Raw genomic sequence first — 18,025 nt, 5'->3', positions numbered from 1 at the left:
GTATCTATAATTCTTAAAATAATTGTTATGCTTTTTGTGAACGTTTATCGTGAGTAATTTAGTAAAATGTTAGCGAATTCCCCGGAAGTTTGCGGGGGGTATGCTAGTTCTGAACGTCACATGCTAATGTAAAAAGCTGGTTTTTGATATAAATATGAACTTGATTGAACAAAACATGCATGTATTGTATAACATAATGTCCTAGGGTTGTCATCTGATGAAGATCATCAAAGGTGAGTGCTGCATTTAGCTGTCTTCTGGGTTTTGGTGACATTATATGCTGGCTTGAAAAATGGGTGTCTGATTATTTCTGGCTTGGTACTCTGCTGACATAATCTAATGTTTTGCTTTCGTTGTAAAGCCTTTTTGAAATCGGACAGTGTGGTTAGATTAACGAGAGTCTTATCTTTAAATGGCTGTAAAATAGTCATATGTTTGAGAAATTGAAGTAATAGGATTTTTAAGGTTTTGAAAATCGCGCCACAGGATAGCCGTGGCTGTTACGTAGGTGGGACGAATTCGTCCCGCCTAGCCTAGAGAGGTTAACAACACTATCAACAAGGCAGGTCCTACAGGCCCTAGTTTCTACCTTCTGTCATGGGAATTCTGTTCCCAATGTTCATAAACCGAACTTCAATTAAACTACTCAGTCTGCCCCCCAGAGGGTGTAAGATTCTGGTTGAATGAAGCAGACGGAGAGCCAGCCTACAATTGGTCAGAATGATTATTTACGAGAGCTCTGAATATCATACAATGTACACAGCCTTTTATACATGACATTTGGTCATACCATATGTCATACCCCTTACAAATGCCCCTCCTCTTCTTTAACCTTTTATGGATAGGGGGCAGTATTGACACGGCTGGATAAAAAACGTACCCAATTTAATCTGGTTACTACTCCTGCCCAGTAACTAGAATATGCATATAATTATTGTCTTTGGATAGAAAACACCCTAAAGTTTCTAAAACTGTTTGAATGGTGTCTATGAGTATAACAGAACTCATATGGCAGGCCAAAACCTGAGAAGATTCCATGCAGGAAGTGGCCTGTCTGACAAATTTTGTTTCATCTTGGCTCTTTTTATTGAAGACTGAGGATCCTTGCAATAACGTGACACTTCCTACGGCTCCCATAGGCTCTCAGAGCCCGGGAAAAAGCTGAACGATATCGAGGCAGGCTCTGGCTGAAACACATTATCGCTTTTGGCAAGTGGCCGATCAGAGTACTATGGGCTTAGGCGCGTGCCCGAGTCGACCGAATGCTTTATTTTCTTTCGTCTGTTTACCTAAACGCAGATTCCCGGTCGGAATATTATCGCTTTTTTCTGAGAAAAATGGCATAAAAATTGATTTTAAACAGCGGTTGACATGCTTCGAAGTACGGTAATGGAATATTTAGAATTTTTTTGTCACGAATTGCGCCATGCTCGTCACCCTTATTTACCCTTTCGGATAGTGTCTTGAACGCACGAACAAAACGCCGCTGTTTGGATATAACTATGGATTATTTTGAACCAAACCAACATTTGTTATTGAAGTAGAAGTCCTGGGAGTGCATTCTGACGAAGACAGCAAAGGTAATAACATTTTTCTTATAGTAAATCTGACTTTGATGAGTGCTAAACTTGCTGGGTGTCTAAATAGCTAGCCCTGTGATGCCGGGCTATCTACTGAGAATATTGCAAAATGTGCTTTCACCGAAAAGCTATTTTAAAATCGGACATATCGAGTGCATAGAGGAGTTCTGTATCTATAATTCTTGAAACAATTGTTATGCTTTTTGTGAACGTTTATCGTGAGTAATTTAGTAAATTCACCGGCAGTGTTCGGTGGGAATGCTAGTCACATGCTAGTCACATGCTAATGTAAAAAGCTGGTTTTTGATATAAATATGAACTTGATTGAACAAAACATGCATGTATTGTATAACATAATGTCCTAGGGTTGTCTTCTGATGAAGATCATCAAAGGTTAGTGCTGCATTTAGCTGTGGTTTGGGTTGATGTGACATTATATGCTAGCTTGAAAAATGGGTGTCTGATTATTTCTGGCTGGGTACTCTGCTGACATAATCTAATGTTTTGCTTTCATTGTAAAGCCTTTTTGAAATCGGACAGTGTGGTTAGATTAACGAGAGTCTTATCTTTAAAATGGTGTAAAATAGTCATATGTTTAAAAAATTGAAGTTTTTGCATTTTTGAGGAATTTGAATAACGCGCCACGGGATTACACTGGCTGTTGAGTAAGTGTCCCACCTAGCCCATAGAGGTTAAAATAATTACTCTTTGACGATTTTTGAAACACATTTTTGACGTCTCTGTGCGTTACGCACCTATACTGTGGGTCTCCCATCCTCCAGGTCATCTACAAGTCTATGCTAGGTAAAGCTCAGCCTTATCTCAGCTCAATGGTCACCATAACAACACCCACCCGTAGCACGCGCTCCAGCAGGTACATCTCACTGGTCATCCCCAAAGCCAACACCTCCTTTGGCCGCCTTTCCTTCCAGTTCTCTGCTGCCAATGACTGGAACGAATTGCAAAAATCGCTAAAGCCGGAGACTTATTGCTCCCTCACTAACTTAAAACATCAGCTATCTGAGCAGCTAACCGATCGCTGCAGTTGTACACAGCCCATCTGTAAATAGCCCACCCAATCTACCTACCTTATCCCCATATTGTTTTAATTTATATTTTTGCTCTTCTGCACACCAGTATCACTACTTACACATCATCATCTGCTCATCTATCACTCCAGTGTTAATCTGCTAAATTGTGATTACTTTGCTACTACGGCCTATTTATTGCCATACATCCTCACGCCATTTGCACACACTGTATATAGACTTTCTTTTTTCTTTTGTGTTGACTGTACGCTTGTTTATTCCATGTAACTCTGTGGTGTTGTTTCTGTCGCACTGCTTTGCTTTATCTTGGCCAGGTCGCAGTTGTAAATGAGAACTTGTTCTCAACTGGCCTACCTGGTTAAATAAAGGTGAAATAACAAAAATAAAAAGATCCTATATCATAATGAATCAGATTACATGGAGAGGGGGACCTGATCCTAGATCATAATGAATCAGATTACATGGAGAGGGGGGGACCTGATCCTAGATTATAATGAATCAGATTACATGGAGAGGGGGGACCTGATCCTAGATCATAATGAATCAGATTACATGGAGAGGGGGATATATATAACATAGCCTAGTATATTTAATATTCCATAAACTATTGTTTTTTTTAACAGTTTCATTAATTCATTGTATTAACTTTATCATTATGACACACCCCTCTCTATTGTCATTGGTTGCACTAATTGCACTGTTTGTCTACATAACCTGGTTCAAGTATTGATGACATCACCCTGAAGAAGGCACAGTGATGCTGAAACGTTGGTAAATACCCAATAAATGACTGGGAGTTTATATATGGAGTGTGGGATTCTCTTTATTTTGATAGTTTATAACTCTTATGTATGTGCCATCTTTTTGTGTTTTTCAGGCAGCCTGGGAAAGAACTGAAAAAACTCACTAAAGAGTCAAGACAGAGACACCAGAAAGACCCAAGAAGACTTGGACGCAGCATCAGAGGACAGAGAGGGATGTTCAGAACTCCCTCAGTCTGGTCAGTTGGTGAGGGTAGACTTGGAGGCTGCTTACCTGACATGGAGGAAGTCCCCCCTCCTCTCCCCTACCTTCCCTATACCCCCTCCTCTCCCCTACCTTCCCTATACCCCCCTCCTCTCCCCTACCTTCCCTATACCCCCCCCTATTATGTTGGACCATCATGTTTATTTGTTTGAATCTTGTCTTTGTTTGTGATCAGGTTAGAAGAGAATGACTCCTCAACCCAAGAGGCCCTGGAGCAGATGTGATCAGGTTAGAAGAGAATGACTCCTCAACCCAAGAGGCCCTGGAGCAGCTGTGATCAGGTTAGAAGAGAATGACTCCTCAACCCAAGAGGCCCTGGAGCAGCTGTGATCAGGTTAGAAGAGAATGACTCCTCAACCCAAGAGGCCCTGGAGCAGCTGTGATCAGGTTAGAAGAGAATGACTCCTCAACCCAAGAGGCCCTGGAGCAGCTGTGATCAGGTTAGAAGAGAATGACTCCTCAACCCAAGAGGTCCTGGAGCAGCTGTGATCAGGTTAGAAGAGAATGACTCCTCAACCCAAGAGGCCCTGGAGCAGCTGTGATCAGGTTAGAAGAGAATGACTCCTCAACCCAAGAGGCCCTGGAGCAGCAGTGAGAGAGCAGCAGTGTGGAAGTATTTGGGGAAATTTAAGGAAGGTTTCCTGGAAAAGAGGATTGACTGTTACGTAAAGGGTCAGAGCCACTGAGTGGACAAAATATTAAGGATACCTTCCTAATATTGAGTTACGCCTGGTCAGTTTGTCATGGAAAGAAAAGGTGTCCTTAATGTTTTGTGTTAATTACATAATAATTATACATTTATGATTGAAGGTTATGAGAGAACCCCCACATCACTAGCTTCTCTTTATTCAACCTGCCATCTACCCACCTGGGGACTGAGGGTTATGAGAGAACCCCCACATCACTAGCTTCTCTTTATTCAACCTGCCATCTACCCACCTGGGGACTGAGGGTTATGAGAGAACCCCCACATCACTAGCTTGCATGTTCTGCAGCCTTGTAAAGATAAGGAGGGGACGACTGGGAGGCAGGTTGGCATTTATTGTCATGAATCTTGACCTGGAGGCAGTTCAGCAAAGTATTATATTATATTCCCTAGCTGGCACAGGCACAAAGTAATACAATCCGATTTTAATCCTAACCTCAACCCTAACCACACTGCTAATCCTTCCCTTAAATTAAGACCATAAAACAACATTTTCCACAGCCAATTCTGACTTTGCAGCTGACATATCTAGAGGAAATCGCACAGTTCTGCCTCCAGGTCAAGATTCATGACAAACGTCAACATGAGACAGGGAGAAGCAATGTAAAAATCAATAACAAAATTGTTTTCACAATTAACATGCTTTTTCTTGTTTCAAGTATGTTTTATTATGAAAAGTACAATATAACCATGTATACTTGTACAACTATGGAGCGTATGTCCACATATAATTGTACAATTTGTTTTTCCAACATAAAAGACAAGAAATGATCACATTGGTATTTTAACAGTGTTATTGTAAGAGTTTAAATGTTTAAACAGAGGATACATCTAAAACAGGATAAAACAAGTGCAGTATGTTGTGAGAATGTTACTTTAACGTCGACTCATAACGTCACACTATAACTTCATGGGAGTCTTGTGGAAAGACTGCATGTTGTTTTGGGTGGATTGAGTGACGTCTTCATCAACACTTTGCAGAATATTCCGGTAATATTTTCACCTCTTGTCGGCTGCAGACATTCATAAGGAGTTCCAGTAGTTTATTTGTCATTTGCAGGTATTAAAAGTAATACATACATTGTAATTCCTTGTTGGATCTCTCTCACATACAGGACAGTACATACCAGAGGAGGCTGCTGAGGGGAGGACGGCTCATAATAATGTCTGGAACAGAGTGAATGAAATGGAACACATGGAAACCACGCGTTTAATACCATTCCACTTATTCCACTCCAGCCATTACAAGCCTGTCCTCCCTAAATAAGGTCCCACCAACCTCCTGTGGTACAAACACAAACAGTAAAATATATCATAAAAAATGTAAAGTGGTAAAAGATCTGAAAATATTACAAGCCTGTCACGTGTGTGTTTGTCCATTGTGTGTGTTCAGTGTGCGTGTGTGTGTGTGTATCCAGTGTGTGTGTGTGTGTGTGTGTATCCAGTGTGTGTGTATCCAGTGTGTGTGTGTATCCAGTGTGTGTGTGTGTGTGTGTGTGTGTGTGTGTGTGTGTGTGTGTGTGTGTGTGTGTGTGTGTGTGTGTGTGTGTGTGTGTGTGTGTGTGTGTGTATCCAGTGTGTGTGTGTATCCAGTGTGTGTGTGTATCCAGTGTGTGTGTGTGTGTGTGTGTGTGTGTGTGTGTGTGTGTGTGTATCCAGTGTGTGTGTCAAGCGTGTGTGTGTCAAGCGTGTGTGTGTCAAGCGTGTGTGTGTGTGTGTCAAGCATGTGTCCAGTGTGTGTGTGTGTGTCCAGTGTGTTTGTGTGTGTGTGTGTGTGTGTGTGTGTTTCCAGTTTGTTTGTGTGTCCAGTGTGTGTGTGTCCCCAGTGTGTTTGTCCAGTTTGAGTGTGTGTTCCAGTGTGTGTGTGTGTCCAGTGTCTGTGTTCAGTGTGTGTGTTGAGTGTGTGTGTGTGTAGAGTGTGTGTGTCCAGTGTGTTTGTGTGTCCAGTGTGTGTGTGTGTGTGTATCCAGTATGTGTGTGTGTGTGTGTGTGAGTCTAGTGTGTCTAGTGTGTGTCCAGTGTGTGTGTGTCCAGTGTGTGTGTGTCCAGTGTGTGTGTGTCCATTTTGTTTCCAGTGTGTGTGTGTCCAGTGTGTTTGTAAGTGTGTGTGTAAGTGTGTGTGTACATGTGTGTCCAGTTTGTGTCCAGTGTGTGTGTGTGTGTGTGTGTGTGCGTCCAGTGTGTGTGTGTGTGTGTGTGTGTGTGTGTGTATTTTTCCAGTTATTATTTCAGGGACACTGAAGAGCCAACATAATCAACCCTAAATCCTGGATAGAGGGGCTCAGTGAATGTGGAGGTGAATGTGATCAGGTGGGTCAGTGTGTCAGAGGAGGCTCTATAGAAGGACAGAGTGCCGGCTGACCAGTCCAGATACACTCCTACTCTGTGGGAGCTGGAGGAGGGGACGTCTATGGTAGTAGGATTATTATTATGCCAGGCTCTGTATCTGTTGTCAGAGCAGAACAGACACCAGGACTTGTCATTGTGTCCAAGACAACAGTCATTAACCCCTCCTCTCCTGCTGATTCCTTTATATGTCACTCCTATATCAGCCCCTATTATCGCACCACTCCACTCTACCTCCCAGTAACAGCGCCCAGTCAGACCCTCTCTACACAGCACCTGTCTACAGTCCTGAAATCTCTCTGGGTGATCAGGATACGGCTGCTTCTCTGTCCTACATGTCACCTTTCTGTTCTCCTCAGACAGAGAGAGGCGTCTGTTTACTGTGTTTAGGTCCAGTGTGAGATCACAGACATCTGATGGATGAAACCAGATACAATATTAGAAATCATCATCATTCACATTAGAATGTTAACTCACTTTTCACTAATTCATTTAATGTAGATGTTTCTAGGTATCAAAAGGAGAAGTTAAGGTAACTTGAGACTTGTTGAATGATCATATGTTATACTGTATGGTAATATAATACACACTTATTCACAATAATTACACACACACACTGTCATATCAAGTCTTTGTAAACGTTGGTGTCCCTGATTTTTGCTTCTGTAGAACTACAGATGATATTTAATATGACCAAGTCAGTAATGATGGTGGTCTTTGACTTAACTTGAATTAAGACTTATTCTTAGTCATATTCTTCACAGCAGTCAACTCACATTTTCTAATCCCAGGTTTCATTCTGTTCTCTCCACCATGTTCCACACTGTAGCGGTAAGCAGAAAAACAGACAGTCATTGAGGGATACACCTGAACACACACACACACACACACACACACACACACACACACACACACACACACACACACACACACACACACACACACACACACACACACACACACAGTCAGCATATAACTTTGTCCAAGTGGTGGTCAGAATGTTTGTCTTAACTAGCCTGAGAAGTCAAACATGTCTGATGTGAACATTGACATAAACCCTCTACATACTTGAGTTTCTCCAGTCTGCAGTGTGGATCCTCCAGTCCAGCAGAGAGCAGTCTGACTCCTGAGTCTCCTGGGTGATTGTAGTTCAGGTCCAGCTCTCTCAGGTGTGAGGGGTTTGACCTCAGAGCTGAGACCAGAGAAGCACAGCCTTCCTCTGTGACTAGACAGCCTGACAGCCTGCAAAGAGTCAAATCATATTAAAATCACACTGCTATTCTTTGGTGGTGAAAATAGTGGCAGTATATTTCTTCAACATATTCAGATACATCAGTGTCCTGAAAACTTCCATATCTATACATACATTAACGTATGTTAATATAAATTACAGATTATCAAAGTTTTGCCTGCAGATAGAAACATGTAAAATACAAATATTTGAGTAGACTGACCAGACCAGTTTAAAAGCAGTATCAGTCAAAAGACAGACAGTGAGGTATCAGATTTAGATTGTATTGAGTATACAGTCCACACCATATCTATTTTGACAGTGAAGATAACATTTTAACCTCTTACATCTAGACGTTCCGCTAGCGGAACACCTGCTCCAATATCCAATGATAGGCGTGGCGCGAATTACAAATTCCTCAAAAATACAAAAACTTCAATTTTTCAAACATATGACTATTTCACAGCATTTTAAAGACAAGACTCTCCTTTATCTAACGACACTGTCCAATTTCAAAAAGGCTTTACAGCGAAAGCAAAACATTAGATTATGTCAGCAGACTACCCAGCCAAAAATAATCAGACACCCATTTTTCAAGCTAGCATATAATGTCACAAAAACCCAGAAGACAGCTAAATGCAGCACTAACCTTTGATGATCTTCATCAGATGACACACCTAGGACATTATGTTATACAATACATGCATGTTTTGTTCAATCAAGTTCATATTTATATCAAAAAACAGCTTTTTACATTAGCATGTGACGTTCAGAACTAGCATACCCCCCGCAAACTTCCGGGAAATGTACTAACAATTTACTAAATTACTCACGATAAACGTTCACAAAAAGCATAACAATTATTTTAAGAATTATAGATACAGAACTCCTCTATGTACTCGATATGTCCGATTTTAAAATAGCTTTTTGGTGAAAGCACATTTTGCAATATTCTAAGTACATAGCCCAGCCATCACGGGCTAGCTATTTAGACACCCGGCAAGTTTAGCCTTCACCAAAATCAGATTTACTATTATAAAAGTTTGATTACCTTTTGTTGTCTTCGTCAGAATGCACTCCCAGGACTGCTACTTCAATAACAAATGTTGGTTTGGTCCAAAATAATCCATCGTTATATCCGAATAGCGGCGTTTTTTTCGTGCATTCCAGAAAGTATCCGAAATGGTAAATCAGGGTCGCGCGCATGGCGCAATTCGTGACAAATAAATTCTAAATATTCCATTACCGTACTTCGAAGCATGTCAACCGCTGTTTTAAATAAATTTTTATGCAATTTATCTCGTAAAAAAGCGATAATATTCCGACCGGGAATCTCCTTTTCGGCAAACAGAGGAAAATTCACAAAGACGGGGGCGGCCAGGGCACGCGCCTAAGCCCACAGTCCCTTGATCGGCCACTTGAGAAAGGCGATAATGTGTTTCAGCCTGGGGCTGGGATGACGACATTCTGTTTTTTCCCGGGCTCTGAGAGCCTATGGAAGACGTAGGAAGTGTCACGTTAGAGCAGAGATCCTTTGTAAAAGATAGAGATGGCAAAGAAGTTCATGAAATGGTCAGACAGGCCACTTCCTGTAAAGGAATCTCTCAGGTTTTGACCTGCCATTTGAGTTCTGTTATACTCACAGACACCATTCAAACAGTTTTAGAAACTTTGGAGTGTTTTCTATCCAAAGCCAATAATTATATGCATATTCTAGTTACTGGACAGGAGTAGTAACCAGATTAAATCGGGTACGTTTTTTATCCAGCCGTGAAAATACTGCCCCCTAGCCATAACAGGTTAAATGTGGCTCTAAACTCCAACATTTTGGATTTCAGATCAAATGTTTCATATGAGGTGACAGTATATAATGTCACCTTTCATTTGAGGATATTTTCATACATATCTGTTTCACCGTTTAGAAAAATGAAAGCACTTTATGTATCTAGTCCCCCTATTTAAAGAAGTCATATGCTTTCTGACCAATTCACTCATAGTGGCTTAAAGTAGTCACAAGTTGAGTATTTGATCCGATATTCCTTGAACGCAGCGACTACATCAAGCTTGTGACTCAAACTCGTTGATTGATTATGCAGTTTGTTTTGGTTGTGTTTTGGGTTGTGTTTTGCCCAATATTAAAATGGTGGATGGTGTAACGTCTGCTTCCAGCTCACACTCTCAAACACGTAGATCCCCCTGAACGCAGCTCACTCTCCAGATCCCAGTCACCTGAATTCTGATCACCTGTTCACACACCTGTATGTCATTATCAAACTCTATTTAGTTCAGTTCTTTGCACCCCCATCATTGTGAAGTGTTGTTTGTTTTGTGACACAAGGCTGTTCGGAGTGCTGCATTTCCCGTAATTTACTCCTCCCGTGAATTATACTTTTTGCCTGCCTCACTAATGATGCCTTTTGCCGTTTCCCTGCCTGTACTGTTGCCTTTTTGGACCCCCTGTGTATGACCTTCTGCCTGCCCCTGGACCCAGCTACCTGCCTCCTCCTGTGGTCCTTTACAATAAACACCTGCTGAGCCCTGCGCTTGAAACCAGCTCTCTGTCTCCCATCGTGTTCATTACAGATGGTGACTGGAGTAATTTTATTTACAAGTGAGTACATAACATGTTTCTAAACACTACTAAAAGCATCCTGATGATGCCATGATTAAGAAAAATCATGAATGAATCATGAATAATAATAATGAGTGAGAAAGTTACAGAAGCTACAACAAAACATGCTAACCTCTCACCATTACCAATAACAGAGGATACAACAAAACATGCTAACCTCTCACCATTACCAATAACAGAGGATACAACAAAACATGCTAACCTCTCACCATTACCAATAACAGAGGCTACAACAAAACATGCTAACCTCTCACCATTACCAATAACAGAGGCTACAACAAAACATGCTAACCTCTCACCATTACCAATAACAGAGGCTACAACAAAACATGCTAACCTCTCACCATTACCAATTTATTTATTTATTTCACCTTTATTTAACCAGGTAGGCAAGTTGAGAACAAGTTCTCATTTACAATTGCGACCTGGACAAGATAAAGCAAAGCAGTTCGACACATAACAACACAGAGTTATACATGGAGTTAAACAAATGTAACCCTCTCACCAGGCTTGAATATGACTCTCACAATATTAACATATGTAGAGTATCTCATCAGCATGGGATGTTAGGTGAGAAGGACATCTCCAATAAGAATTCCTATTGTAAACTATCTAGGGTTATGACAATAGGGTATTAACTTCAGATGAAATGATTATAGGTTTCTGTTATTGAATCAGGATAAACCATCCCATGCATTAAATTGAAACAATTAATGACTCCACCAAGGCAACATACATAACGTTCCATATGTGTATTAAAACATTTTCAAACACAAATACATGTTCAGACACAACATCAAAAGAAAAAAAAAATAATAAACCCCAATGAGTCGTGCACAACCAGTGTCCAAATTAAGCACCTCACATTGTGGTTACTCACTACTTGGTAGATATTCCCTCAGCGAAGTATGGCAGTTCCATGCAGGTTTCCTCACCAAGTCCAAGGCAGCACAGCTACCCATGCAGACAGTACTCCTTAGTAACCGATATCCCCATGGCAACACGAACTCGTTAAGCTTCCCAAGCAATTATCTCCCGGTGTCACACGATGCTAGGCTAACCTCTAGCTGGCTAATACCTCCACGACGAGACGGTAGCTTCAGTCTTTACTAAGTTTTAACAAAATTATAACAACTCTTTTATTAAATAAAATATGTATTTCCCTTCATGTCTTAGTAGCTATGGGTTTTGTTGTAGTTCTGTCGTCTTCTTTTATAATTTTTCTTCACCAACCGTCCTGAGGTAAAACGTCCATCCTTTCATCAACGTCTTTTTCCCTCCCGTTAACCAGGTCAACTCCCATTGGCCACAACTTAACAAGCGACCTTATTGCTCAAAACGGAAACTTCAAAGTAAAACAAACTATTCACTTATACATTAAATAAATATTTCTTCAAAAAGCATAATGCATTAACAACATTACAGTTTAGGAGCAATTCAATCATCTTTTAAATATAAAACCAATTAATTATAACAAATAAACTCAATACTTGGTTCAAACAAGAGTATTACACAAACATACAGTCAATAATACAGTAGAAAATAAGTCTATATACAATGTGAGCAAATGAAGTGAAATAAGGGAGGTAAAGGCAAAAAAAGGCCATGGTGGCAAAGTAAATACAATATAGCAAGTAAAACACTGGAATGGTAGATATGCAGTGGAAGAAAGTGCAAAGTAGAAATAATGGGGTGCAAAGGAGCTAAATAAATAAATACAGTAGGGGAAGAAGTAGTTGGGCTAAATTATAGATGGGCTATGTACAGGTGCAGTAATCTGTGAGCTGCTCTGACAGCTGGTGCTTAAAGCTAGTGAGGGAGATAAGTGTTTTGAGTTTTAGAGATTTTTGTAGTTCGTTCCAGTCATTGGCAGCAGAGAACTGGAAGAAGAGGCGGCCGAAGGAGGAATTGGCTTTGGGGGTGACCAGGGAGATATACCTGCTGGAGCGCGTGCTACAGGTGGGTGCTGCTATGGTGACCAGTGAGCGGAGATAAGGGGGGACTTTACCTAGCAGGGTCTTGTAGATGACCTGGAGCCAGTGGGTTTAGCGACGAGTATGAAGCGAGGGCCAGACAACGAGAGCGTACAGGTCGCAGTGGTGGGAAGTACAGTGGGGGAAAAAAGTATTTGATCCCCTGCTGATTTTGTACGTTTGCCCACTGACAAAGAAATGATCAGTCTATAATTTTAATGGTAGGTTTATTTGAACAGTGAGAGACAGAATAACAGCAAAAAAATCAAGAAAAACGCATGTCAAAAATGTTATACAATTATTTGCATTTTAATGAGGGAAATGAGTATTTGACCCCTCTGCAAAACATGACTTATTACTTGGTGGCAAAACCCTTTCTTGTAGTTGGCCACCAGGTTTGCACACATCTCGGGAGGGATTTTGTCCCACTCCTCTTTGCAGATCTTCTCCAAGTCATTAAGGTTTCGAGGCTGACGTTTGGCAACTCGAACCTTCAGCTCCCTCCACAGATTTTCTATGGGATTAAGGTCTGGAGACTGGCTAGGCCACTCCAGGACCTTAATGTGCTTCTTCTTGAGCCACTCCTTTGTTGCCTTGGCCGTGTGTTTTGGGTCATTGTCATGCTGGAATACCAATCCACAACCCATTTTCAATGCCCTGGCTGAGGGAAGGAGGTTCTCACCCAAGATTTGACGTTACATGGCCCCGTCTATTGTCCCTTTGATGCAGTGAAGTTGTCCTGTCCCCTTAGCAGAAAAACACCCCCAAAGCATAATGTTTCCACCTCCATGTTTGACGGTGGAGATGGTGTTCTTGGGGTCATACGCAGCAATCCTCCTCCTCCAAACACTGCGAGTTGAGTTGATGTCAAAGAGCTCCATTTTGGTCTCATCTGACCACAACATTTTCACCAGTTGTCCTCTGAATCATTCAGATGTTCATTGGCAAACTTCAGACGGGCATGTATATGTGCTTTCTTGAGCAGGGGGACCTTGCGGGCGCTGCATGATTTCCGTCCTAGTGTGTTACCAATTGTTTTCTTGGTGACTGTGGTCCCAGCTGCCTTAAGATCATTGACAAGATCCTCCCGTGGAGTTCTGGGCTGATTCCTCACCGTTCTCATGATCATTGCAACTCCACGAGGTGAGATCTTGCATGGAGCCCCAGGCCGAGGGATATTGAAAGTTCTTTTGTGTTTCTTCCATTTGCGAATAATCGCACCAAATGTTGTCACCTTCTCACCAAGCTGCTTGGCGATGGTCGTGTAGCCCATTCCAGCCTTGTGTAGGTCTACAATCTTGTCCCTGACATCCTTGGAGAGCTCTTTGGTCTTGGCCATGGTGGAGAGTTTGGAATCTGATTGATTGATTGCTTCTGTGGACAGGTGTCTTTTTTTAAGTTGCGGTTAGGAGCACTCCCTTTAAGAGTGTGCTCCTAATCTCAGCTCGTTACCTGTATAAAAGACACCTGGGAGCCAGAAATCTGTCGTGTCATTGGGGTACCATTAAACTGAAGACATGTTTATCAATTAACTCCCTGTAATTATTATCACACGATTAAACTGATTAATCGTTTAATTGTAATTAACTCGGAGATCGAGGCACCAAGGAGAATATTCAGATTACAAAGCTATAATTTTCCTAATATAACTTTCCTCTACTATAATATTATAGTATAGGCCGATTATCTTCTGGTTTAAATGGTGTATTTTACCTCGAGTCCAGTCTCATTCCAAACATCGTAAATTGTTGTATCTGCACGAACCCAGTCTTTACTAAAATCATCCATACATCAATTGTCTTAAAATCATTTATTTACTACACTAAGTAATTAACAGAAAACATACAAACAGTAATTATCGTCACAAAGGATTGGTATAGTAATGTGCCCTAATGGCTAACAGGCATGGCTGGTCTGTTAGACAATGGGTCATAAACGGTCAGCTGAGAATGTACACAGAGTTCATTAATATTAACAATTGACAATTGAAGGCTCACTCATTCGGGAACAATTGCAATCAATATATATTTACGCTCATGTGTCGTCGTCGGGATCCTTGTTCGAGCGTCGTTCTGTGGAGAGTTTTGTCTCTCTCTCTCTCTCGGTTAGAATGGATCTTTCAAAGCGACATTCATTAATGTTGTTATAGAATGGATGTTTCGTTGGTCTTCGCGTTCGATGATATAATTTACTTAGCTGCAGACTAATAATTAATATCAAAGACTTGTTCTTATTCTGTCGGTATCAATAGTCTAAAAGTTAACCACATGGTATGGTTCACTTTCAGTAAAGGAATTGGATGGTAAAACCTATTGGCCATGGAGTGGAGGCCTGGTCTGAAGAAATGTAAATCAGGGTGGGTTTTATAGTGACCCTTGAACAGGCTTGTGAAATGACGCCTGGTCCTGTCTGTGTCCCTTGGGGGGCGTGCCGATGGCTGAGTGAAGCTTGGTACAGAAATCCAATTCTATCACATTAACATCAGTACATAGCATCTCAATGTATTACAAATAGCTTTATCCTTATTAATACATTTTATACAACCATTATGATGCAAGTCTTAAGCTGAGGCTATTATATAAACAGTTTTATGGTAATATGGCTATATTGTCTCTTCTGAGTATCACAAAATTGTACCAAGCGGACCAGTTCGTAGCTGGATTCTTCACCAATCTTCCATACCTTCTCCAGAACACAAATGTCGCTTGGCTCCCCAATTCTGTGAGTTGGAAGAATTTCCTGTGTCTCTCTATGGGCCATGTGGCCAGAGACTCCTCTTAGAGTTTTTACAACCCTTTCACACAGGGCCTGGGTGGTTGGGAAGGTAGGTTGGGGGATGGTACAAAGGGGAGGGGGTCAACTGTCCTTCCTGTACCCAAAGAGGCCAACGTCATGACAAATCTTTCTGATTGAGACAAAACGGATGGCACTGTGATAGACTGCATCTAATTTATTGAGTAGGGTATTGGAGGCTATTTTGTAAATGACATCGCCGAAGTCGAGGATCGGTAGGATGGTCAGTTTTAGAAGGGTATGTTTGCAGCATGAGTGAAGGATGCTATGTTGCGAAATAGGAAGCCAATTCTAGATTTAATTTTGGATTGGAGATGTTTAATATAAGTCTGGAAGGAGAGTTTAAAGTCTAACCAGACACCTAGGTATTTGTAGTTGTCCACATATTCTAAGTCAGAACCGTCCAGAGTAGTGATGCTGAACAGGCAGGCAGGTGCAGGCAGCGATCAGTTGAAGAGCATGCATTTAGTTTTACTTGTATTTAAGAGCAGTTGGAGGCCACGGAAGGAGAGCTGTATGGCATTGAAGCTCGTCTAGAGGTTAGTTAACACAGTGTCCAAAGAAGGGCCAGAAGTATACAGAATAACACCAATAACAGAGGGGGTCTGATCTTTGTGCCTCTGTAAATTTCTCATTCATCATCATTAATGATTCATTCCTGATTATTCATAATCATGGTAGCATCCACATGAATGTAGAAGTGTTCAGAAACATGTTCTATTCTTACTGACAATACAAGTGAAGTGACTCCAAAATGACAGGACATTATTCACCATTCAGTTTCTATTAGGAAAAACATCATCCAAAACACAACCAAGACAAACTGCAAATGCATTCAACAGGTTTGTAGAATCACAATTGATGTAATCACTGCAGGCATGGATCATGGGACTAAATACTAAACTTATGACAACTTTAATACAATATAAGTGAATTTGTCCGAATATGTACAACTTTTTCAAATGGGAGAACTAAATACATAAAGTGCTTTCCTTTCTTAACAGTAACACAGCTATGTATGAAAATACCCTAAAATAAAAGGTGACATTCTGTACTGTCACCTAATATGAAACATTCTATCTCAAATCCAAAATGCTGGATCATAGCACCACATTTAAAACTGTAAGCTTCACTGTCAGAACACATATGGTGTGGACTATGTGTGCCTGGTAAACACATGTGGATCTGGTGAACAGTTATCACTTGTTGACCAACTACAGGAATACTGACCTCAGCGTCTCCAGTTTACAGTGTGGATCCTCCAGTCCAGCAGAGAGCAGCTTCACTCCTGAATCCTTCAGGTCATTGTTACTCAGGTCCAGCTCTCTCAGGTGTGAGGGGTTTGACTTCAGAGCTGAGACCAGAGAAGCACAGCCTTTCTTTGTGACTCCACAGCCTGACAGCCTGCAACGAGATCATCATGACTTCACAAACACACTGGTAATTTAACACCAGTAGTGTAGAAGGACAAGGGTAGATGCATTTGGTTCATATTCCCAAACAACACATAGATTCATCTTCCATCAATGCATTTATTCAATATGTTTTTCAATATACATATTATAATACATATTTTTCTCTAAACATAATATTTCTTCCTGATGAATACTTCTTATATGTCATTTTATTTACTCACAGAGCAGCTCTGGAGGCTTTGACCACTGGCAGCAGCCTCAGAAGAGTTTCCTCTGATCTGGAGAATTTCTTCAGGTCAAACACATCCAGCTCCTTTTCTGAAGTCAGCAATACAAAGGCCAGAGCTGACCACTGTGCAGGTGACAGGTTGGGTTCTGAGAGACTTCCTGATCTCAGGTAGCTTTGGATCTCCTCCACTAGAGAATGGTCATTCAGTTCATTCAGACAGTGGAACATATTGATGCTCCTCTCTGGAGAAGGATTCTCCCTGATCTTCTTCTTGATGTACTTGACTGTTTCTTCATGGCTCTGTGAGCTGCTTCTTGTCTTTGTCAGTAGACCTCGTAAGTGCTTCTGATTGGATTCCAGTGAGAGGCCCAGAAGGAAGCGGAGGAACAGGTCCAGGTTTCCTGTCTCACTTTGTAAGGCTTTATCCAGGGCACTCTTGTAGACAGTAACTTCAGTAACTTCAGGCTTGTCTCTGAACAGCGAGAAAACGTATCTGAACATTGATTGAGGTTCATCCATTAGATTCTCATTGTTGTTGATGAATGAGAGGAACACATATACAGCAGCCAGAAACTCCTGAATGCTCAGATGAACAAAGCAGTACACCTTGTTCTGGTACAGCCCACATTCCTCTTTAAAGAGCTGTGTGCACAATCCTGAGTACACTGAGGCTTCATTGACATCAATGCCAGCCTCTTTCAGGTCTTTTTCATAGAAAATCAGATTGCCCTTCACTAGCTGTTGAAAAGCCAGTTTTCCCAGTGACAGAATGCTCTCTTTATTCCAGTGTGGACCTGTCTCTTCTTTCCCAAGATACTTTTCATTCTTCTGTTTGGTATGAAACACCACAAGGTGTGTGTACATCTCAGTCAGAGTCTTGGGCATCTCTTCTCTCTTATGTTCCAGCATGTGTTCGAGGACTGTTGCAGAAATCCAACAGAAGACTGGAATGTGGCACATGATGTGGAGGCTCCTTGATGTCTTTATGTGTGAGATGATTCTGCTGGCCAGGTCCTCATCACTGAATCTCTTCCTGAAGTACTCC

General features: G+C 41.3%; 1 protein-coding gene and 1 long non-coding RNA gene across 2 annotated transcripts; both read right to left on the bottom strand.

Annotated features, from left to right (window-relative positions):
• Nucleotides 1-5,001: 5,001 nt before the first annotated feature.
• Nucleotides 5,002-8,612, bottom strand: LOC145876194 (uncharacterized). Its single transcript, XR_014391457.1, has 3 exons — nt 7,776-8,612; nt 7,484-7,530; nt 5,002-7,120 (listed from the first exon to the last, which is right to left on the bottom strand). It is a non-coding gene; the product is annotated as an uncharacterized LOC145876194 (long non-coding RNA).
• Nucleotides 8,613-10,916: 2,304 nt separating this feature from the next.
• On the bottom strand, nt 10,917-18,002 carry LOC145876192 (NLR family CARD domain-containing protein 3-like). Its single transcript, XM_082971985.1, has 2 exons — nt 16,973-18,002; nt 10,917-16,740 (listed from the first exon to the last, which is right to left on the bottom strand). The coding sequence occupies exons 1-2, from the start codon at nt 17,938-17,940 to the stop codon at nt 16,551-16,553; spliced, it is 1,158 nt and encodes a 385-aa protein (XP_082828111.1). The 5' UTR covers nt 17,941-18,002; the 3' UTR covers nt 10,917-16,550.
• Between the last annotated feature and the right edge of the window lie 23 nt (nt 18,003-18,025).

Source organism: Salmo salar, unplaced genomic scaffold (genome assembly GCF_965601325.2).
Source record: "Salmo salar unplaced genomic scaffold, fSalSal1 ptg000472l, whole genome shotgun sequence".
Taxonomy (NCBI): Eukaryota; Metazoa; Chordata; class Actinopteri; order Salmoniformes; family Salmonidae; genus Salmo; species Salmo salar.
Note: the sequence above shows the minus strand (reverse complement) of the source record. Positions and strands in the feature narration are given on the sequence as shown.

What these genes read in the sequence shown, in the direction of transcription:
- LOC145876192 (XM_082971985.1), bottom strand. Translation starts at nt 17,940, where the DNA reads ATGTGCCACATTCCAGTCTTCTGTTGGATTTCTGCAACAGTCCTCGAA. An exon ending in AAAGCCTCCAGAGCTGCTCT is followed by an intron (nt 16,741 to 16,972) that starts GTGAGTAAATAA and finishes ATCTCGTTGCAG; the next exon opens with GCTGTCAGGCTGTGGAGTCA.